The 25398-nt window shown below is 36.7% G+C and overlaps 1 protein-coding gene across 13 annotated transcripts in view; it reads left to right on the top strand.

Annotated features, from left to right (window-relative positions):
* The window catches only part of MEF2C (myocyte enhancer factor 2C), a 161736-nt gene that overhangs the window by 66297 nt on the left and 70041 nt on the right, over nucleotides 1-25398 (top strand). For 10 of the 13 annotated variants that reach the window (XM_019516904.1, XM_019516908.1, XM_019516911.1 and 7 more), the window contains exons 2-3: nucleotides 61-257; nucleotides 14143-14346. In XM_019516904.1, coding sequence (XP_019372449.1) covers nucleotides 204-257; nucleotides 14143-14346 — 258 coding nt within the window. In that variant the 5' untranslated portion in view covers nucleotides 61-203. The remainder of the gene's footprint in view (nucleotides 1-60; nucleotides 258-14142; nucleotides 14347-25398) is intronic. The other 3 variants (XM_019516903.1, XM_019516907.1, XM_019516906.1) reach the window with 1 other exon arrangement.

Raw genomic sequence — 25398 nt, forward strand, 5'->3', positions numbered from 1 at the left:
TAGTAACTTTTGTCTAGTTGTCAATTTTGTACTAACATTTGATTTTCTTTGTGTGTTTAGCAGGAACGGATGCAGGGGACTGTGAACTAAGGAGTGCAAGTGCTGAAGGAGGAGATTTGTTTTGAGGAAACAGGAAAGAGGAAGAAAAGAGAAGGGAAAAATACATAATTTTAAGGAAGAAAGAGAGAAGAAAAACGGGGACTATGGGGAGAAAAAAGATTCAGATTACGAGGATTATGGATGAACGTAACAGACAGGTACGTAGAAAAAAATGTCTCTATTAGAGTTTTATGGTGTGGCATATTCGTGGTATAGTTTGTCCAAAGAATCAGTTGAGAGAGAAATTTTTAGCAGATTTTCATACTGAATATCTAAAGGCAGTACATTTGTAAACATGAAGATGTCTGACATTTATTTTTAAGTTTCAACCTGTTGTAGTTTTAATCTGCTATAATTTGTTAACACAGGCCCTGATATTCCATTTGCTTAACTCTATGCTCTGTGAGTAGTCCAGTTGACTTGAATGCATAAAGTGAAATACAACTTCAAGTCTTTATAGGATCGTGACACATATCACCCAACCTTACAAAGCTATATACACATAATCAATTTTATTAGCGTGAGGAGTCTCTTTGCATGCAGTGAAACATAAGTAAAATTATTCTTATGTTTAGATTTTTGTAGGACAAAATCTATGCTATTATTTTGCTAGACATGAATTTAAAAAGCAGTTGCACACACAGCTTTATATCAAACATCTAATAATGTTTGTATGTTTCATGCATCATGAAACAAAGACTGTACCAATGATATTGATGATGTAGGCACATCATGGTCAGTCAATTCAGATTTTTAATAAAAAATTTGGGATGGTTCAAATATTAACAGCAATAAATCCAATGGTTAAATCTGATCATAAGCAAAAGTAACTGACTTTTATTTTTAGAAAAATTAATTTCAGCGTATGGTGTCCTAAATTAAAACCAGTGGAAAAAACTGTTACTATTTATACCTCATATAATGTAGTGAGATTAGAGATGCACAAATATGGAAATAAGATAAATAAAATTGTTTAACAGTATCACTAGTTCTCCCTTAAGAGTGTGGATACAATTTGGGGTTAATCTACTGTAATTATTTTCAGTGCATCAAAAAGCATTTAGTATTCAGTTACTATTAATACACTAATTACATATATTTGACTCATTATTTTCTTTGTATATGCAGATTGTATTATAGGAAATTATTATGTTGTCATTAGAATTTAAAGTCTCATAATGCCATGCAGAAACAACCCGATATAGTAATAACCTTAAATTTTAATTTTGAAATGTGCCTTCCTTTGAATTTGTAAATGCTGTAGTGTGAGTATGACTTGTGCTCTTCATGGCAGAAAATCAAGTTTAAAAAGCAAACAATGCTAGGATTTATGATGGATACATTCTGTGTTTTCCCTACAGGTTGCTTATTGCTGTGGGCCAAGCCAAAAAGCAATAATTCTGTCAATAAAAAACCACCATATTTGTTTTAATTGGTTTATAGCTTAGAATTTAAATTAAATTTGAAATATTGAACTGGATGTATCATTAACCATTTAGACACTGGTTGTTTTGGCCTATCCTATATTACCACAATTTCTTTCAAACCATGTTTGAATAAACATATTGTAAATAAAACTACATCATTTTGCCATTGGTAACATTAATTTATACTGTAGCTTTAGTATTCACTTTCATGCTCTAATACAGGCCTATAGAGGACTTCAGTCTCCAATGCTGTCAGTTTGGCACCTTTCGTGAAGACTAAATTTACTTTAAAAAATAAATAATATTGACAGTTAAATCACTCACTGTAGCATTTCAAGAATTTTCATATTATTTATTTTCATATTATTTATTTCAAGACAAATACTGGTTCTCAAAATTAATAATTTTCTAAAAGCCTTTCCTTGATCCCGTTGTAATTTCATCTGCAGTCCTGCATCCACTTATAGCCATAACACTGGAATACTACTATTAACTATAATATTCTGAAAGAAAGCATTTATTTTGCTGGGGTTTGGTTATTTTTATAATTTCAGTAAATCAGATTCAGTAACAAACCTGAAAACATAACTTTACCATCTTTAACAGCCACATAGTCTAACTGGCATGCTGCTCCTGTCTCATTTCTAAACATTTCAAAAACTCCCTTAGAAAATTGTTTCTATTGGTTTTCCTCCTCTGCCCTTTAAGGCACTGATGCAAGACCCAATAGAAACATCAGAAAGATGTTTCCATTGACTTTAAGGCGGTGTAGATTAGATTGTTGAGGTTTAGCTATACTGCCAATGATTCAGTATGACTGGATTTTCACTGATGGCTGATTGTTCTTTTAACAGTTTGAACAGATGCTACTACTTAACAGGAGTATTTGCTAAAATGCTTTATGTCCCATGAGCTGGTATATCTTCTGAGAGAAGCTCCATCATTTTATATATATGTATACATAATTTTAAAATAATTTTTATATGCTGATTTATACTGTTGCATACTATTTCTAAAGACTGGGAAAATATTTGGATATATAAGCTAAACATTTTTCATTAAAACATAATTTAATTTTCTTTGTGTCCCAGTTGCGGCACATTTCTGCAAAGTTTACTCAGTGTTTCCATATACCAGCAACACACTTCTTTCACATAAATGAATTTGTAAGGCTAGGTTCTAGCACATTTCTGTCTTAAAGAAATATTTTTCCATGGGTCACAGAGTGTTTATTTGAAATTGTCATATAGTCATTTGCATTGCAATTTTCAAGGTGCCTTCTCTATACAAGGAGTGTTGGATGCAGCATGGTAGTGGAGTATGCTGTTGTGCATCCCCTTTGCTATTTCATCAATGCATTAATTCTGTACAGGGCAGCATGTGTGGCATAAGAAAGAGTGAGAGCCAGAGAATACAGTACTACTAGGATCCTTCAATCCCCACTACAGCTCCACTGAGTCTACCTTGATCATTTGGAGTAGCTCCTGAAAGAGGCCCTGGCAGTGGCTTCAGAACCAGGAGATGATAATTCTGCTTCTCTAACTCCTACACATTTGTCCAGAACCCTGCCTGATTAATTACATTGAGTACTGAGCACAGATCTGCCCCAACAGAGGCAGCAGTTATTATTACTGGGTGCATCTACATGAGATGCTTAAAGTGCAGTAGCCTAATAACACAGCAGTAGCGTGCCAAGCAAAAAACATGTTAATACGCTACTGCGCGGTACTATTAAGCTACTGCACAGTAAGAGTCACTAAAAAATCGTGTGCCGGCACTGCTGTGCTGCGTGTTTATTTAGTACTTTATTAAGCAAGTACTAAACTAAATGTACAGTAACTACTATGCATTAATAAACATGTAGATGTAGTCACTGTGTCTTGTAGGAGAAGTCTTTTATACTGTTAGGAGTAAGCAGCTTGAGAGACAAAAATAGTAGCAAACTCTAGAAGTAAAAGAGTATTTCTTTTGAGCAAGTTGAATTGGCTGCACATACTTGGGTTCTTTGGTTACTATCCTTATATTAAATGTAAATTAAAACTGTCAAAAGAAGTATGTTTCGACTACAAATTCCATAGAAGTGGGAAGATGGTATGGCATAAGTGTATGATCTATTCTTTTCCTGGGTTTGAACAAGGAAATCCTTTAAATAGATAATGAAAAATGGATACTGTTTACTCATTGCACATCTAATCCTGCAGTCAAATGGAGTTTTGCCATTGACTTCCATAAGGGCAAGACAAAGCCCTATAATCATGAGGAACCATACATTGGACGTTATTTTATGGATGCTATCAGTGAGCCAGCTTCTGCCTGGCCTTTACATGACGGTGAGGGGGGAGAAGGAGAGCATATGACATCTTCTTTCTTCCCATACAGCCTCACACCCACCATGATTTGTGAAAACTTTGCACACAACCAGGCCATCCCTAACAACTGCTCTCATGTGCTCTGGACAGGGGGAGGAAGAATAAAAATAGCTCACAGACTCAGAGAAAAGTCATACTTATTTGGGTACTTTGGTTACTCTCCTGGCATTAAATGTAAATTAATACTTTCAAAAGAATTGTGTCCTGAGTGGCCAGTGTGACCAAAATCTTTCTTCTTACTATAACATCGGATAATAAATTCTTGTTAAATATTGACAGAATGAGAGATCTTCAGTAATACTGCTTACAGTTATATTATTAAGATTGTCCTAGCAATTTGTTGACCATAGTTCCCTGCATTCTCTATCAGCAGCATGATCATTTGAAGTAATAGCCAAGCATTATCAGTATTGTCTCCGGACTTATAACCTCTTGATTTCTGTGAGTACCAGTTCTGAAACTAGTCAGCAATCAGATTAGGAAGAACTGTTCTTATGAGGGCAAGTGTTGATTTGAAAGTAAGGAGTAGGAAATTTGTTAAAATAATTCTGACATATATTTGCTATTTTTCCTTTGTTTTTTTCCTCTGAAGTTCAAAAAAAAAAAAGGCAACCAGTTCTACCATTGTTCACAGGTCAGAGGCATTCTCCAAAGAAATTAGCTTACATTTTATGTTCATTTTTCAAATTTTGAAATTTCATAACAATTTTGAAATTCAGAATATTCCAGCCAGCCTTACAGAGGGTCATTTTTGAGGGCATCAGCCTTCAAAAGAAGTTGTTAAAACAGAGCCACAAGAATGCCTTTGCAACCCTTTGTACTTTATATAAATTTGGGTAAATGATGTCATATACCATTATATAATATATGTTATATAACATATTTGGCCCAAATTTATATGGAGTGTCAAGTATAAAGTGGTATAAAGGAAGTTCTTGTGGCTCTGTTTTATCATCTTCTTTGGAAGGCTGATGCCCTCAAAAATGACCCTCTGTAAGGCTGGCTAGAATGTTTTAAATGTCAAATTTGTTATGAAATTTCAAAATCTTAAAAATAAGCAGAAAATGTAAGCTAATTTCAGTCTAATAATATTAATGGTATTGAAAGGCATTTTGTGATGCTTGATGAAATCTGTGGCCTGAAAGCTAAATGTAACCAGCACATTGATCTAGAAAAGCAACACCTAAACCCAGCAGAGTGGACTGTCATATTGTGAGCTATATCTTGGTGTCTGCCTCTGTTACTTTTTCTTATTTTGAACATCTTAATTTGCCATACTTCCGCGGGAGAACTTGTATGACTGAGACAAGCAGTATCTGGTCTTAAACAGCACCTGCTTATTTCCATTACCCCATCTTCTTCCTGAAGTGTTTCATATTTCTTTATTGTCCTGCTTTTGAAGCATTCTGTTGTCTAGATTCCCACTTTAAACTGACCAGTACTTAGCTCATGTTTCTCTATATATTTTTGGAACATGTCCTTCAGTTTCATCAAATCCTGTAGGAAAAATAAAATAAGCTCACATATTAGACATTTTCCCCAAAGTATAGCATGGTTCTGTAGTTGGTCTGAAAAGGGTATTGGAGTAATAAAATTTAAATATTTACTTAATGCATGTGCAGAATGATTTTTGTATAAATCTTGGATTCCAGCATTTGCAATAATTAGGTAAAATAAGAGTTGCTGCAGGTGTCAGCTCAACAGAGAACAAATTAAAGCAGATAAGCAAAGTGAGGTTATAGGACAGGGAAAAAATATCCTGGAGGGAAATGACCAATTGAAGGAAAACCTAGATTTGTTCTACTGACTTTGATATTTCACACTGCTCATTTCAAAACTAATTTCAGAGTTATGTGCATCTATTTTTATCAGTGTTTTAGCTCTGTTCAAAAGGGAAGAATAATAGACTCCCATCTGAATCAGAACTTCATCTGTATAAGCAGAAAAAAAGGGTGGTGATTTAGTGCACAGATCAGCACAAATTTGAGAGGACATTTCATGAGAATTATTTTTAGATTTGTCAGTCTTGTCTTCACCATTTTCCTGGGCCACAAACAGGCATTACATTTGTGCCAGGACAAAAGTCTTTCTTCTGGCAAAAAAAGGAGAGCATGCAATGGTTCAAGGAATTACTTAAGGAAGAGAAGTGGCTCTTCTGCAAGAAGTCAGTTATCTATACAGAAGATCTCCCTCCTCAGGTTTTAACATGAAAGGCTGCATGCTTCTCTTCGGTGTGGATGACACCCAGTATCCCACAGTTCTGTGCTTTATATCCTTCCCTCCGAGCTGTCAGGGAGCCCCATGGGGATCTTACCCCCTGTCCCATCAAACAGGTGATTGATGGGATGGGTGGAAAGGCATTCTACTGTGGGGAGAACTCTCCTGGAGCCCTGGGAGAGTTTCAACCCCATGAAAATGTCCTCCTTCCCAGCCAACCTCCCAATCAGCTGATGGGTGGGATGGGCATTTTCCTGCAGTTAGAAACCTCTGGAAGATTTCCTGCCATAGGAGAAGAACCCCTGCCCCATGCACTCCTCCAGTTTAACCCAGAGATGTGCAGCAGTGGAAGTCAGGGGCACCTGGGGCTGGAGCCCTCCCAGAGTCTCAGTTTTTAAATGCCACCCTGTAGCAATATCACAGCCACTGGGGCTGGGAAAGATTTCCTCACCCCAGTTTCCAGCCCCAAAGACTTTAAATGCCACCCCCCACAACCCAGCTGAGTGGCATGGGCAGTGATTTCAAAACCTTCAGGGTAGGGAACTGAGGAAGCTATCCTTGACCCAGTTCCCAAACCCCTGGGCTTTAAATGCTATGTGTGCCAACCAGTGATTTAAAATTGAGGGAGCCAGGACCCAAGGTCAAGGAGTCTGTCCTCAGTCTCCTCCATCCCCAAGCCCCAATGCCTCAGGTTTCAGTCACCCTCCATGCAACCCATCAGGGATACATACAAAGCAATTTAAAACTCAGGGGTCTGTCTGTTGACAGCCTCCCAAGATAGGGGAGAAGTCAGGCTGTCAGGTAATAGGCTCCAGTAAGGGTGAATATGACGCAGGGAGCAGCCCTCTTTTGCTCTGGCTGGAGAGCTCACCTTTGTGCTGTGTGCACACCTGTGTGCCAGGGTGCTAGAACACATAACTGCTCTAGGTCCCAGGCTATTTTTCTACTGAGAAGAATTTCAGAGACGTTTTACTGTAGAAATGAATACTGCTCCATGGCCCTAACCTTTTGGTCTGTACTCAGTAGTTAGCTTGATTTTATTCAAGACTTCAGATTTCAGGAGTACTTTTTTTTCAAATCAGAAGAGAATATCACAACAATAACAGTACATCTCTGTACCTCTCATTTCAATGGCCTATGCATTAAAACCTATGTAGTCCTTAATTGCTGAATGTCTGACTTGCTGTCCTACGTAAGTTTACTTCCATCACAGATAATGCCACTGGAATAGATCATGCTTGTTAGGCACAAGTACAAGTTTTATCAGAGTGGTTATCTCAAGATTTGGCATTCTCTCTAGTGGCCAGGCTCCTCAGTTTGGCTGACCTATTGGCCCCAATGCACTTTAGTCTAAGGTTTTTCATGTTGTACCCATCCAGCTGAAATTTCAGTAAGAAAAAGTTTTAAAGAGATGCTAAACTGACGATATATTACAGTTACGTATGTTTGTATTATCAATGTATGTTTGAGCATAATTTAGAGTGAATTAAATTCAGGTAAATATTTAGGTCAAATTACTTTTAATTTGAAGTATGAATGAACAGCCTAAGTAAGGAGAGTGCAATAGTAAATGAGTTATCAGCAAATATAGCTCTGTTGAAAACTAGTTCAGAAAAAGCCACTGCCTCTCTGTCTTGTAAGGACTGATTTGGAAGGCCCTGAGGGAGAAGGAGCTGGAGGTGGGAAGCAGAACTGAAGCCATTGTGGAGAGGAAGAAGTTACACTCTTCCTGTTATGACAGGAAATGCAGACAAATGTGCTTCCTGACCATTTGCTCAGCAGGGAATGAAATATTCTTTGACCTTTACCTTATGAACATTTTAGCTGCGTTGAACTAGTAAACATGTTTTGCTTTTTTTTTTTTACCCTAAACATTTATTTGTACCCACCAGAACCAGTGAATATTGTATAGATAAGAAGTCAACTTTCTTATATAGTGTGTTAGCTATTTACATTATGTATATACTGATAGAAATGATTTGTTTTTCACTAATTTGATGCCATTTCCTAGGACACATATATCTAGATAGAAGTGAGTTAATCCTATGTGTTCTAAACAGTGAAGCAACATAGCGTAACAGAGATTAATATAGAGATGTAGACATATATTGACATATAAATGTATTTATGCATATATCTAAATGTTTTTGGGTCTGATTCTGATATATATCAATTTAGAAAATGAGAAGTATTTAAAACATGTAGGAATAAAAGATTCTGAATACTGCATAACCTAATAATTTCTGAGTTGATATATTGTCCACTAACAGATTTGAGTTATCCCTCCTTTCTTTACTCTTGAAGATAAATCTCATAACAGAAATCAGCTCCTGTGCATTAAAAATTTTAGGACTCATGGAGAATAAAACTGGAAATAATCTCACAGTTTCGTTTAATTTTGTTCTCCAGTATTTGTGTGCTAATACACTAAAAATAGAGTATAACAAAAAAGTACAAAATCCTCCTTCTTATAAACCTCAATCATGATATACTGAAAGAACTTTGTCTTTAACATAGGGACATTTTATTTATTACAGTCATAACTTTAGGACATCCTACTTAGAACTCTTTAGCAATGCTATTCAGCAAGTCATGGCTCAGTATGCTTGAGGCTGTCAAGCACAATAGTTCTTTTAGCAACATAACTCACTGCTGTCTCATCCCTATAAGTTATGCTGGAGGGTTACAAGAACATGGCAGCAGGCTGCTGAAGAGTCCCTTACTGCTCTTTAAAGGGCCTTTCATTGAATATGGCATGCCCAGTCATCGCATAAAGGAGGATTTGTCTAGAGGGAATCTTGCAGTGGTTCTGCTTCCCAGAGCCACTGAGTGTAGCCACAGATTTTTGCAGCGTAGCCCATTAAAATGACAAACTGAGCCAAACAAAATCAAATAGATGGGAGAGTAGGGAGGGTGGGAATAGGAAAGAGGCTGCAAACTTATGAATAATTGTTGGGATTTGTATATGTGTCTACTGTTGGCTGCTTAACTAAAAAGTCCTGTGGCTTGTACATGCCATCTTGATTTTATGAAAATGTGAGGTTAGGTACATCACGCTTGCCATGTACGTATCAGCTGTCTCCACTTTGGCCCCACCATCAGGAAATCCGACACTGAAAACCAAGTATGGACAATCAACTTAACAACAGTCAGGCAGTATATATCAGATACTGGGATAAATCTACTGTCCTGTTTCCCTAGTTTCTCACACAAACACATGCAGAATGCCACATATGCAAGGGGAGGGGGCTTCTGCCCACTTTTCCTGCATCTACCCCTCTTCTAGTGTAGATCTAGATCTGTAGATCTTTATATTAGGGTGAAAACAGATGACGGGGAGCCATGCAAAGTCATGGCAGGGAGTGAGCTACCATTTCAAAAACAGAAAAAGTGAACTATGGCCTCCAGGACTGCACAGTGCAGTATGTGTTACTAGTGATACTGCTGTCACTTAAAATCAACCTGGAAGATTATCACAGATTTGAAAGTAAAGAGTGGAACAGGCCAAAGAAAAAAACATTGGAAGGAGGCTCGTTTCACAGAGTCAAGTGGTTCCTTCCAAAGACCTGGATTAGCAGAATGGAAGCTTCTACCTCCTGGCAGCCTTGTCTTTTCATCTCCTTATCAGTTCAGATCTACAAGCAGCCAAATATTTTTTTTAGACAATAATTTTACATAAACAAAAACTACTGCTGTGTCTTTCTGTTACCACAGTTCATTGGTGCACTGTCTGGGTACGAAAAGCATATATACACATGCACACAGTTTGTATTATTCATTCCAATATGTAAAATCATCTACACACCACTAAAATATCTTCTAATATATTTAATTTAAACAAGCATTACTTGCTACAAATCAAATTTGGCACTTGTCCAGATTTGAAGATTTGAAGATGGGAATAAATGAGTGCCTATGTTGTGGCTGGCTACAGCCCTAGTCACAGACTTCATAGTTATTGAACCCAAGATTATGCCTGAGAAGGCCCCTCTAGATTTTACTGTGGAGTGGTCTTTCCATAGACTTGAAGGAGGGCCAGACTCAGAGTGGAAAAATATTCTTCCCACAATCCCCTTTGGTCTGTGTCTTTCCTCTTGTGCATATAGTAGTCTTAACTTCCAGCCAGAATTTTGTCCAAAAGGCACAAAAAGGAAGCCTGGATTTATTTTAGTCAAGATAGAAACTGGTTCTTTCACAGTTTTTTGGTTTTCTTTCCTAATATTTAAAGCAAGCATATGATTTACTTGCAGCCAGTATAGGCTTCAGCATTTAAACCTCTTTTCTTTGCATACATGAGTGAGTGCTGCAAGAAGCTGATCACCTAAGATGTTGAGTACCCCGTTCACATTGTGTGGTGAGAGCTGTTGGAAAATCAGACTCTAAATGAATAAAATAAATCATATTGCTTATGCAAAGCATATATCATTTGAGTGGATAAGGTTAGGTTTCATCCTGTTACATAGGTACCTGCTCTATACCCTCTGCATCTTGTTGAAAATATCTGCAAGAACTATATGATACTTACAAGACTGTACTTGTGAAAACTGCTTAAAAGAACTGGAAATTGATTTTCTATTTAATTCATGAGTTATGAGTATATCAGGTTTTAGTCTTTTAAAGACAGATAAATGTAAACCTCCCCATACAGGGAAGCCATTTTCTATTTCTCTGCACCTCTCTTCTAGCTTTCACTCACCCAATTGTGGCACAGTCAATATATAATAATATTCATAAAGGGCAGGACTTCATTTTTATTTTTTCATTTTATTTTTATTTTGAAATAAAAATAACTGGCAAATCATCATGCTTTTTTCTGGCTATAAAATGCAACAAGATTTTTACAAGATAGGAGTTTTCTCTCCCTAAGAGACAGATCATGTTGGTTGACAGATCATCTCTCTACCTATATAAGCCTCCATCACTGTAGAAGTTGGGTGCCCGATCCATTCTCAAAATTATTGCAGATTTTCCTAGCCTCAGTAATATAAAGTGATCAAACGTGTGACAAACAATTACAATACTACTTTTTCCTCCTCCTCATCAGCTGTAAACTTTTAGAACTGTTGTTAAGCTACCCAAGATCTTGTGGGAATGCAGCTATATTTAAAAAGAATTTGTGTTTTCTTCATGATTTTAGTGGAATCAGGAGAAGTGAAAATTATGACTTAAGTATAGTGTCACAGACTTTAAAATGTAGATCCCAAGCAGTCTTGCACCTACACAAAAAGAGACAGCGTTTTCAATAAATTACTACAATCTTTAAAACTCAGCAAAATTACTGAAGCAATAAGATATTCTCTGTCCATTGTGGTCAATATTTATTTTGACTTAGATTAATACAATTAACATAACAGACTGAGACAAAAGATACTCACCTAACTCTTTGAGAAGATAAATAAAGATAAATTTCTTCTGTTGATATGGACCCATAAAGCTATATAAAATGAGAATTTATTTTTAAATACCTTTAAAAGATTTTTACCCTCTGCAAATCTTGACCCTTGAACACACTTATTAAAAATATTGTTACATTCTTCATTCAGATTTGTGTAAAACTATGAGAAATTAAAGTATTACCATACGTTATTATGTTTCGATGCAAAAGCTCTGAATTGTGATCTGTCAATGAGTGGCATATTTAAAAAGATGAGTAATATTCTGGATCATCCTAGAAACCATAATAGGTACAATTGTTTTTATGCATTTATGAGCAATGATAAAAAGCATTTTAAAATAGAATTGGAGATCATTAAAAAGAGCAATAATAGTGGAAATAATAGTGAATTAAACTCAGAGCAATTATGATTACATTTTAAAGAAAAAATAAAAGATGTAACTTATGCGTTGTGCTTTTAATTTTCAATTTCCACAAAAAGTAACTCTAACCAGTATCTTTTTTTAATAAGTATTATGAAATAAGTGTGTGCTATGCAGCACATCTGTGTGGTTACCCTAACTGTTCAGAAGCACCTAACAGTAAACACAAACAGTGGCTTTAAAGATATTTCTGTGCTGAAGTGTACTTTGATGGTGAGAAGCTGTAACATGCTAAATTCTGAGGTTTCTGTACAACAGAAACCATACTGTATAGAGACACCCCACCTACAGTACTGTGGTCAACAAGTCTGATTGCAGAGTTTTGGATGCAGAAAAATATGTTGAATTAGTACACTGTACTGTCTGCATGTTTCTATAACATTCTATAGATGTACATATAGGTCTATACAAATGAACTGCAATTTTTTTGCTACAAACAGAAAAGTTCTAAAAGGCATTTGAAAGTGATCATTTTTTCAATGGTAGTATGAGTTTTCAATTTCATATTTGATCATTCAAAGTAGTGGAAGCTACTGAGGCTTTTCCAGTTCAGATATGTCTTAATATCAGTCATGACAAAACTAGTTTCTTAAGACCAGCACTGTTAAAACTGTTTTTTGAAATGCTTGAATAATCACATTTTAATAGAAATCTATCTTCTTTTTTAACCATATTTTGGTAAAGGAGTTACAAAGATTGAAATAGGTATAAAAGTGACATCATGTAGCATACCTTACTGAAAAAATAAATGTATAAAGCAATGGTATAAAGGTATATCTATGCGATGGACCAGCTAGTACGAATTAGCAATAATTAAAGCTCACGTTTTCCATGGTGGAACCAGCTGGGATTCTAAGGTAGGCTGGGGTTGCAGTTAGCATTAGCTTGCATTAGGATCATAACAAGATAAAACAACAGCCTTGTGAACCATTTACAGTGGCACTTTTGTATCTCCTTGCTGAAGCATGTGCAGAGGGACTTTTACTTAGGTTATTGAGTAGTACCGGTAGTACTGTCAGATTAAGCAGACCTATTCTACCCATTTAGTGTTCATCCTCAAGTTCTATCAAATACCCTCATGTTATAATTTTATTCACTTAAAAATCCCAGAAAATTACTGAAGAGGAGACCTAAACATTAAAAATAAAAAGATCTATTTAATTGTTTAGTGCAAATGGCGTAGAGGAAGAAACAGAACCAAGTTCATTCACACTGTTGGCTTAGATTTGCCCTGGTAAGGAGTTCACATACTAAGCAGCTTTTACGGGGACTTGCAGAGCAATTGAGAGAAAATAAAGGTTTTTCTTATTTCAAAATAGACCCTGTTGTAATTTTAAAAGATATGTACTGCTCATATTTTTCATAAGGATTCATAGCAATAACTGACTTAATCTTAGAATTTGTATGTGCATCCTTGTTTTTAGCAAGATAACATAATTAGGATCATTTGATTGTACTTAAAATGCCAGTTCATATTTCCAAACATCCATGGCTAAATAAGATAAGACATATCCATCACTGTGTATAGACAAGAAGGAGCTCATCTTAGCATTGCTGGTTGGCCAGTACTTTTCATTCTTACCTTTATCACTGTACTGGTGCTTGATAACTTGAAAGTAAAACAAAAGCAATGGTGCCTGCATCTGGACATCATATCTATTTTTTAACTAATTAAGTTAGGTGTAATATATATTTTCTTACTAATGATGTGGTAGATCAATGTTGGAAAGGATCGCAGTGAGGGTAACAGCTATTGAATATTAATAGGACAAATCCTTTATTAAAAGTTTTTCAGAACTACAGTACAAAGTCACACTTTTATAATGTTGGGGAGAAAGGCATCTGCAAAATAAATTAAATGACTTAAGTGTAGGCAAAGATAATTGTACTGAATTGAAATATTATAGAGGAAGATCCAGTGCTAACACGTTATACTGCTTAATGACAGAAGAAAAATTCACGGCTCAATTTATTGGAAATTCCCTGTATTTTTTGTGTTCTGTTGTTTGACTTGTGCCTGGAGGATTCTGTTGCCTCAGTTAGATTACACTCACAGATATATATATATTTTAAGTTAGAAATATATTTAGACTTATTTGCTTCCTTTCTGAACTTCTTAAAAACTACAGCAACTGCAATTTATCATTTCATGAAAAAAGTACTATAAAATAGTGACTTACAGATTTTTGACAGACCTGTTTTCTTTTTTTCAGGTGACATTTACGAAGAGGAAATTTGGGTTAATGAAGAAGGCTTATGAGTTGAGTGTTCTATGTGACTGTGAGATTGCTCTAATCATCTTCAACAGCACCAACAAACTGTTCCAGTATGCCAGTACTGATATGGACAAAGTGTTGTTGAAATATACAGAGTACAATGAGCCACATGAGAGTCGAACAAATTCGGATATTGTTGAGGTAAGAATTTATGGCTTGTGACAACAAATTCTTTCATTATTTTAGGACAACTCACTGAATGGTTCCAGAAACTGTTTAGTTGCTTTTAAAGAATACCACAGTTTAAAAGAAATCCAGGAAAAGTCACTTAATAAAACAAATATTTGGACTTTCTCTCTCAATACAGAATTCTTTTACAAAATACAGAACCACAACATGGACAACATTCACACCAATATTGGAAATACCTCATTGTATAATGTAGCAATCTTAATACAGACCATTAAACTATTGTTATACAACTACCTAAGAGTATTAATTCACATTTAAAATATTATTAAGTAAATGTCCAATGTTTCCATTATATGGTAGCAGTTGAAACTAACTTCAAGATGCAAATCCTGCAAAGTAAATTATATTTTTTAAAATTTTGTTAATATTGTTTCAAAAAAGTAAAATTTCCAAAATTGCCTAATTTAGCTGCATTTGAAAACAAGGCTTCTTGTCTAAATGAATAGAAGCCTAATGGTAACATTTTCAAAGTATCTAGGGCCAAGAACCTCAAAGACATTCAAATCAAAGGGAGTTAGGCACTCTGGGCACTTACAAGTGCTCCGACTCGTTTTAATTAGAACATGTCGGAGCAGATTCAATTAATTGAGCCTGCTGGGGCATTCTAATGAGAACACTCCAGCATGCTACAGCACCTCCTGTATTCAGTGGCCCATGTTTCAAAATGGTGGCAGAGGCATTTTAACTAAAGCCTGTCAAACGAGTTTTAGTTAAACTGCCATTGTCACCATTTTCAAATGTGGGACGCTGAATACACAAGATGCTGCATGCATTTTAATTAGAGCAGCTCCAGAGAGCCACTCTAATTCAAATGCCCCTCTCAACCCCCACATCCTGGAGCATGTGTACAGGCACCTTTGAATTCATGGAGAATCTTATCCTGTATACCAAATGGCTTAGAAACTTTTGAAATCACCAGGACATTTTTTGAAAATAGAACTTATGTGTTTTTGGAAGTTTTACCATTGACAAGTACCACCAAGGTAGTTTGAGTTTGATAATGGGGAGAGGGGATGACATGTAATTTGTATATTTTAAGTAGTTTTAATGAAAAATACCCATGATAAGGCAGTCGCATTTAAGTATTCAGTTTGAAATGTAAAGTGCTTAGGCCATTTCAGATTTTCTACTGTTTCAGGGACAGAAGAAACAGTTATTCAGCATGTAGATGTTGAACAAGAGCCCTTGTATTAATGGAAAAAAAAAGTCCTGTGTAATTATCATGTCTTTACTTGATAATTAACATCACAGTTACCAGTAAAATGGGGCAAAAAACCCCACAAAAGCTTGAGTGCAAACAGATGGCTTTGCATTTAGTTTAGTTTGGATATATTTTTAGGTGCAGAATATAAATGTGCCACAAACTTAAATATTTACATTTTTCAGTTAAAGTTACTACAGTAAAAGTATTTCCTTTAAAAGTTGGGAGTCTACTTTATTTGGTTTTGTGACATTTAAGCTTCTTACCTCATAGCTTTTAATCTTGTTTTTCTAAGACTACTGAAAGAAGTTTATGGATAAGATAAGATAATAAATATGATTGTTTTCTTCTTAATGACTTTTCAATAACTATGTGCCACCAGAAGTATAGAGTGTAGTTCTGCTGGCAATGTTCTTAAAAGAAGTAGAGAAGGAGTAATTGATTTAGAATCCTAATTCCTGTCCACACAAAATATAAGAATGTCTGTTTAGTTACTTGTTTCAATACTTACTCCAATTATTGGTTATTAGAATATATCACAATTTAAACAATATTTATTCCCAAATTCAAAAAGTGTAGCTCACCGATATACCTTTACTACTTTCAAATTAAGCTGTTGCTATTCAAATTTAACACCTAAATGAATTTTAATATAGTTCTGGTTAATCGTTAGCATTATTAATCAGTCTCTTTCTGGAATTAATTATGTCTAGTGTTTATTAAGGAATCACTCTTCAGGCAGCAGTTTTTTATTTGAAGCAACAGAAGACAGAGGGTTTTGCGAATCCAATAAGTATTATTCTCTTTTTCAATGAAGAAATGATTTGGAATGAAATTAATGGCTGTTTTAATAGTTGTCGGTGTTACTGCAAATCAGATCAAACTATCTCAGTGCTGCCCAACTTGTAGATACATAATTCTGATAACAGTCATGACACAAAATATATTAACTATTAAGAGAATTTACCAACCTTTACATCTACTTCTTTTTTGAGCTTAATAATTTATGTAGTTAAACAAATATTGTTATGTTCTTTACACACGTACCCATTCTCATCTCATATGATAGCTATCATGGAAATGTCATATACATTTCATTCAGCATGTAGGTGATGAAAGTTTAATTATTACCGTGGTTATTGGTGATTAAAATGCTATCATTTTTCCCACGGTTGAGGGAGAAAAGTTTATTCACCCTTCTCATTTGCTCATTTGGGGGTCTCGTCTAAACAGTAACGAAAATTATTCCAAATTCTGTTGAAAAGTCTGTAGCAGTTTTGTGATGTATATTGGTTCAACAAACAAAGAGTTACTTTAAGGCCTTCATCTGGAGTTAGACTGTGTTCCTAAAACTGGAGTCTGAGTGTTTTCAACCACTAAACCACTCACTCCACAGTCTTTCATTAAACCTAGTTTCTGTTAATAAAGCACACGTTGGTCATTGGTTTGTGTCGATTTGTTACAAGCTATTTAAGGTCTGGTTTTCTCTAAAGCCTTGGTCTTTGAGGGAAAAGATGAACTTCATCCTAACATAAACTTTGGTGTGATAGATACCAAAACAATACAGTTAGTACAGTTGTAGTTTAAAGTAGGGTTACCATATTTCCAGTTCAAAAAAAGAGGTGGAGCAGGAGAGGGGCAGAAACGGGGACATACGATTGTGGGAGACGGTGATATGCCGGTGCCCTGCCCCAGCCTTGCTGCTGCCCCTCATTCCTGACCCACAGACTCCAGCCCTGCCAGTGCCCCTCACTTGCAAACCGCAGCCCCCCTGTCTCTGCTGGTGCCCCTCACACCCAACCCACAGCCTCCTGGTGCTGCCAGTGCCCCTTACTCCTGACCCATAGTCCACCACCCCTCTGGTCCAAGCCACAGCCCCCACAACCCTGCCAGTGCCCCTCACTCCCAATCCACAGAGCCCTGCTCCCCACAACCCTGCAGTGTCTCCTGGCTGTCCTTCCCCTGCAAGTAAGGGCACTGGCCCTGGTGCCTCCAGCCCAACCACGCAGCTCCATGCTGCTTCCAAAGGGTCCCTCTACCCCTTTCCCTCTCACCCTGCTGCAGCCCCAGCACCCAGACAGATTCCCTCAGTGTCAGCAGGCACTAGCTCCTCTCACACACCCATCCCCTCTCACACCCGTGCCACACACACACACACACACGCACGTGCATGTTTGTGTGTGGGTCCCCCACCAGCACAGCCCCTCGGACAGTTCCCAAGCCCTGACCCTCCAACCCCTGGCCCCACAGACCTACCTGCATCCAGCTGCTGGGGCTGCTTCTACCACCCTGAGGGCTGCATGCTGGCCACATGTGTATGCCTCAAATTGTGCTCTCCCCATTTCTACCAGCCCCAAGCAGCTCCTTGCTAGGGCAAACTGGGAAGTGCCAGGAAGAGCTTCCAAGCTGAGCTGACCAAAATCCCAGACATTTGACCAAAAAGCTGCCTGAACAGAGATCAGAGAATCCAAAAAGAGGACATGTCTGGGAAAATCCAGATGCATGGTAACCTTATTTAAACCTACAATCCTATCATGCAGTAGAACACTTTAAATTATTAGAAGCCTCATTATTCTTTAAAGTGAGATTCAATTTGTCCCATTAAATACTCCATATTTTATTTGGTACACATTTTTGATTAATCTAAAAAATTGCATTTTTACAATTGTGGGTGGGTTTCAGTCTGTATTCAGTCATCAGTCTGTAACTCATGTTCTCACCTGTTTTAAATAAATGAGATCTAAAATATGGATCTCTCACTTAACATGTACAGATTTTCATCCCTCCTGTCCTAATTAGGTTATATAGAGCAATGTTGAAACTTCTATATGATATTGATGGAAAAAAGTAAGATTAACATAAAAATGTATAGAGGAGGGACAAGTTACTGCTTTTTTGCAGTAGTTCAGATTCCAGGAGATTGATTCTCCCCTCTTTTCTACAAGTTTTAAATAGTTGTAACAACACCGATTTCAGTGAAGTTGTTTTTGATTTTTCTTGCTTGATTTTTCTTGCCCTCAGTCATATATGCTGCCTGTGTCCCTAAGAAGTGTGTCACATGTAACAAATAAAGAATTCATGGGTATATATAATGAACTTTACCTACAAAACATGAGAACATGGTCCATAGTTTATTCTGGGTTATAGTTAAGTTACAGTTCAGGGAAAAAGCCACTTTTGATTTTTTTGGATACAAAAAGGTAACATCTTAATCCGTTAAGTAAAAATAACACCCGTGTATACTATAATTTACTAATCCAACAATGATGATGAAAATTTCTGAAGCTATGCATTTCCTTTGTACTAAGCATTAAGGTCTACAGAGTCATGCCTCATAAACAGCCTCATATACCCTTTCTTTGCAGTAGGAATAAGTCTGTCCTTCAATTTTGGGTTTTTTGGTCCTGATAATGGTTTTCCATACAGCTACTCTTTTTCCCACATAGAAGACCACTTTTTAACATTATACCTAGGCTTTGAGATAATAGACCTTCCTTCTTCTAATTATATTTAAAGGGTTTTATTGCCATCCAGAATTTGCAATAATACTGAATGCCACAGTTTTCCCTTCTGCTCCCTCCAGTAACAATATTAGTCCACTGCCTTTTAAAAAACAGAGGGAAGAGATGGGCAACATTTCACCCTTGGTAAGGGTGCATGATCCAGGACAGTTCATTATTATAACTGCTCTAAGGTATCAGAGACCATGACTTTGTCCACTTTGTTTAGTTGGGCAGGTTTCCCACTAACTAAAATGTATGAATGAGCTGAGTAGGAGATACCAGACATAGCACATTCAGCTTTGCCAATTGCTGCAAAGCACATTAAGTTCTTCACCCAGGACACTGGAAAAGACACCGTCCTTCAGTTCATGAAGCTGTTTTAAAACCATCTTCAATACAAACATAATTACAATCATAACTCACCATTACAGAAATCATTGTGTTTTTAGCTTCTTACTGAAGTCATTAAGCCTCTTACTGATTTAAAGTGAAGTTTCTTGCCTCCCTCCCTCCACCCCCATCACAGTTTCAGCTGGTGACTCATCTTCATCAAATCTCTCAGGTTTTTTTTGTGGTCTCTTTGCCTCCAAAGAGTTCCCCCTCTCTGATCTTCACTCTGTCTTCATGTACATAAATCATTCCCCTCCTGCTGTCCACTCTACTACTCAGCTCTTTTTTGACCTCCAGTCCATCAATCTCTGACACTGCCATAATTTCCTACCCTCCTTTCTTCATCTGACCTCTACCTCTCTGATTTCATGGTCACCCCGTTTAGCTCAAAATCTCCTACTCAATTATTTCATACTCATTTCTCCAACCCTCTCTTTTGGCTTCACACCTATCTACCTCTTCTGTTCCTCCCCATTATACATTGAGCACTTCTGGAGAAATACAAACTTCCTCCACTATTTGTTTTCTCTTCCTTCAACTTTCCCATTTTCTTTAAATATAGCAAATTATCCACAGTAATCACCCAGGAGCTCATCTCACATTGTCACCCTATCTTGCCCCTAATACATCACATCTATGCGCTTCTGCTTCCTTCTCCTACTTAAACAGCTGAATTTGCCTATCCAGAATATCAGCAGTTATTTAGAACAATTTTGATGTTATTGGACAAAAGCTTATTTTTCATGTCCATGACATCTTTGAAAGCCTCTCTTTTGTCTCATAATTTGGAGATGTCCTGCCTGCTATTTGTTTCTAACCTTTTGGCTCCGTCCTTTCCTAATTGCTAACTTCACTCCTCCCCTTCTCTTTTCTCTAAATCATTGTTAGGCATATGTAATGTATGCTCCTTTGCTCCTTTTCTACAGTCTTCCAACATACCTTAGTATCCTGTATCCTCCAGTAAAGCTGTCCTTTAACTCACCTGCCTTCCACATGCTGTTTCCTGTTTCTCTAATACCTCTAGCATACCGTGTCATCTCACTGGCAGGTCCTCTTTCTCATTTTTCTAATAAACAGCTGTCACTTCTTTTATTTTTACAGCACAGAAAAGCATGCTAGGTACTTTTCTTTACCTATAAAACAGGCCTCTTCTCCAGAAAACTTTCATCCTTCTTGTAGACATAACACATTAAGTAAGACTAACCTAAAAAGGTAAGGTAAAAGAAGGACAAGGGATTGTAACAATCATATTATCTATTAGAAGCACATCAGGATTGTCTGAAATCCCGTTTCCATTTCACAACACTTAAAGCAGTCTTACTGAAGACCATGTTCTGAGCAATGCTAAGAGTCTCTTCTGAGCCCTTCAGCTCAGCCTCTTATTTGGGCCCTCATCTCATCTTAATCTGCCTGAAACTTTTAGTACAGTTCTCTCCTCTTTTTATGCCTTCCCTCCTTGAAGATTTAATCACCTTATTCTTTCCTTTTCCTCATACCTTTCTAACTATTTCAGCTGCTGCCTTGGGAACTTCCATTCTCCATTTCAGTTTGTATTTTTCTGTCCTCCATCCCCTCCATTTTCTCTATAGATTTGATTTAGAGATGACTATACCCTCTCTGCAATATCAGTGACTTCACCAACAGGTACCTTTATGCACACTTCAGCTGGTAGCAGGAAACTGTAGTACTGCTGGACCTCTGAAAGCCCCTTTGTAGGTGTTACAGACTGGCCAATGGAAGCTGTTTTATTTTGAAAGCATACACCACAATCAAGAAGAATTTAGATATGTTTTATAAATACAGATTCTTTTTTCAAACTCTGCATTGTCTTTTAAATGTATTTTCCATAGGACTATGCATCTTCAATAGCTCTGGTAACTGCTGATAAATTTACCTTGGCAGAATTCTTTCCCTCCCTTGTGGTCTCATGTAGTTGGACCTGGACAATGCACTGAGCATAGCCAGTTAGAAATGAGTGCCAATTGCAGCAACATTTTCCACTCAGTCAGAGAGCTGAGATTGTGAACACATGGAGCTCTTCCTGCAGAATTTACGTCCTGTATGTTTTACAACACACAGAGCTCTGGTTATATGATTTGATGTTAAAATTGTAGGGATCAAAGGTAATTTCTAAAAGGAAAGAAATTCAGAGTAATACAAGGCTAGCTGAAATCGGAGGGCTGTTGGAAAAAAAAAAAACGCACTTTGTGCTGATAAAAAGACTGAGCCTAAATTTTGAGTAAGAGCATTTGTAATAAATTATACTCCACAGTGGACATTTCTATGGTTCTGCTCTTTACTGTATTTCCTTTCAATATAAAAGGACTAGCTACAGTTGAAAATCTAATAGGCTTTTCATTTAACTAGCTACGCAGTGTTAATAGGAATAAAATGCTACTAAATCTCCTGTGGGATAATGCAGGGACTTGAGAACTAAAAGTCAGTGCAGCTTCAGTGCTTTGAAAACCTGAGATGATTAGGGTAGCGTTCAGGTGGCAAAGACTATATACATGTGACATGCTACATGAACAATATATTGTGTCTGAGAGGAATGTCACAATCCCATTTTGCTGATTGACTTATTATACATTATCTCATCAAATCTTGCAGGCATGAAGAGAGTCCTATGGCACACCTAAGATTAGTCACCTGGTGGGAAGTTCTGAATGAGATGAAGGGGGAAAAATCCCATCTGTCAATTATTTCTAAAGGTCATGGAGCTAATGACTAAGCTGAGAGGTTAATTAGATTCTGAAAGCCTCTTCATATCAATTAAGACCCTTATCTGTATATTTGTAGTAAATAAGCCTCTGTAACTATTTAAATCTACTGTTTTCAGGAAAGAAACAGGATAACTGATGTAGTTTATGTAATTTAATGGGAGTATTTTCCACTCTTGCCATCATAACATTGCATATAAACAAACCGTGGGATATATGTTGGGCCAGATTGTCAACTGGCAAAATCAACACCACAGTGCTAAAAACAGTGGTGCCACTTCCCTTAGGTCAGCTGAGGATCTAGTCTGTGAAGTATCAAGTAATTTTGTATGTAAAACATATATTGAGGATTGTCTGGAGAGGCAGCATGGTCTAGTGAATAGTGTTCTGGACTAGGATTTAAAAACCTGGCTTCTGTTCCTAGCTTTGCCATTGGGTTTTTGTGTGACCTTGAGCAAATGATATCACTATTCTGGACCTCCATTTCCCCAGCGTATACAATGGAGATGATGCTCACCCCCTTAATAAAATATTTTTGAGATCAACTGGTGAAAAGCAGTAATTATTATTATTCAACAACAATAATTTTATTGATCCTTATTTACCAGTTTCTTTGAACAAAGAGACAAATTCTTCCCTCAGATGCACATGTGACTCCCACAGACATTAGTAGGAACACTGTGTATGCATCCGAGGATAGAATTTAGCCAACTGATTTTGTTATTATAGTGACTTTAGGAGTTTTCAAAATATTTGGTTCTTGTTCTGCTGTTATCTGTGTGCCAAATCTTCACAAGTTTGGCCAACTCCAACTGTTTAAAAAAGTCACAAGAAAGGGCCCCCTAGAACTATGAGATTATGTAAAAAATGCATTTTAAACACTTTATTGTTCACTTTGTTTGCCTTTTGGCTTTTGAGCCCTTTGGGCATCATATTTTTGAGACTGTGCTTGCAGGCTTTTCGCTTGCTCTAACCGGAAGGTTTAAAACTACAGCTGATAGAGGGGAAAAAGGCTAATTTGTCAAAAATATTTTTTCAACATTATCTCCTTTTGCCAGAAATATAATGTTGAAATTTTCATCCAGATAATTTAGAAACCTCCTTTTTGTTAATGAAAACTTCTAATCTGGTGTAATCACATGATCTCAGGTGTTTAGGCTTTAAGAAAAATATTCAGTATCAAAAACTCATATTAATTAACATAATGATAGTTGCCATTCCTAGGGAACAGAGTTATCATCTGCACTGAATGGTCAATGGACAGAGGGACCAAATCCTGAGATAATAGCCTCCGTTACATCCTTTACCACCACTCCCACATTTGGGATTTTGTCTCCATGATTCTGTGTATTTCAAGGATCCACTAGTCCAGCCTCTGGCTCACCCAAAATCCTCCCCTCCACGGGAACCTGTACAGACTATTTCTGTACAGACAAATTACAGCTTTTTAAAATGCTGTGAGGTCTACCATTAGGAAGAACAAGAGGTCCAGAATTTGGTTCTCTATTAATCCAACATCGGAAAAATACAGTAAAAGAAAAGTTTAACAATAGGTTGGAGGAGGTGGGGGGTTCCCCTCAAAAATAGTCAGTTTGTTATTGTGATTTCTCCAAAACAAGCACTTGGTTGTCAAGCATTGTATTTTATAATCTTAAAGTATCTCAGACAATACTGAAGTACTTTGCCTTGATAAGCTGTGTAAGTCTCCCCTTAGAAAAGTATGTTTTAAACATTTTTCAAGAGTCCCATTTTCTTCAAGGTATGTTTGGTAGGTCTAAAGCTTTAAAAGCAGAAAAACAGGCCTGATTCTGAGCTCTATTTGAGGAAGCTCCCTTCACTTTAGTGGAGCTATGCTAAGTTATACCAGCTGAGGAGCTGGCCTTGTAAGTTTGGCAGAGCCCCCCTCCTCTTAATTTTTTTTTAAATCCTTCCACTTGCTCATCCCATTTGTAAAATGTCCGAGTTAGGTATCTCTATAAACAGGAGTTGTTAAAAGTGCTATGAGAACAACTGTGAAAAATATGTGTACACTATTCATGTACTTCAAGCTTGATGCATGATTCTCTTTTTATATACCTTAAATCTGTATTTCAGAGTTAGTTCTACTTCACAGATGACTGTTTCTTTCTCCAAAACATGATATATCTGGCTGAGAAGTTGGAAAAATCTTACATGTCTGTGTTACATTCTTATAACCTAATAGCTCCAGTGTTTTCTCCCAATCTAGCCATTGGAGAATGTTCTTTGCTTTTGTAGTCACTGTTTCACATAGTAACAGCTTGTTGTATTTTGGTCTGTTTGCCAGAGGGTAGGTTTATTTTTAAATCCCTGAACTCTGAATTTTCTTTATTTTTCCAAGATTGGAAGCAGCTGAAATGCCCAGAGTTACAGGTTGAAGATCTCACTTACAATAGGAGAAGGGAAGTTTCATCCCCTCCCCTTTTGTTTTTGTTGTTTTTTGCGTTTTTTTAAATTTTCCTAACAAATGTCTCTTAACTGGTAGTTGTCTAAAAATAGAAAACCGCCTAGCTAAAAATAGCTTGGCTTTCAGTCTTGCCAAGGAAAATGGAGAGGAATAGGCGTGGAATAGAAGGCTGAGTAATCCAGCTCTATTCATTCAGAGATCCCTTTGAGAATGCAAGCGATGATAAAGTGCCCTCAAAAAACCACAAGCCTGACTTGCTCTCTTCAGACTTCTAGGTGCCAATAAACATTTTAGCCCAAGGATATATTTTTTTCTCATAGATTGTAAACACTTTCTGAAAGACAAGGCTTTGTTTCACAGAAGCTAACTTACTGTCAAAAATAGCTGACTTTCCTAGTCTTTTTTTTTCATTTTCCACAATGTTTTTAATATATTTCAAATGAGTAATAGCTGTGATGTCCTGTTAAGAAATACCATGAAATACTGCATATGTAGTAACTGTCCATGGAAAAAAATTAGATAGCATTGATTGCAGACTTGTGACTATAGCTTCAAACTTTGCAGATGTCACTGAAAAGAGAAAAGAGATATTTTTTCTGACTACACAAGAAGAGTGAGTGAGTAGGCAAATGATTTATCTCAATAACAAATTAAACTGATTTAACCTGCATAGCACTACTTGACATATTTGTGCATTATTTAGGCCTTCATTTTGTAGTTCTTCTTTCAACCCAGGTTCATACATATTTTTTTGTTACAAAA

Source organism: Gavialis gangeticus, unplaced genomic scaffold (genome assembly GCF_001723915.1).
Source record: "Gavialis gangeticus isolate Ggan-Ray unplaced genomic scaffold, GavGan_comp1, whole genome shotgun sequence".
Taxonomy (NCBI): Eukaryota; Metazoa; Chordata; order Crocodylia; family Gavialidae; genus Gavialis; species Gavialis gangeticus.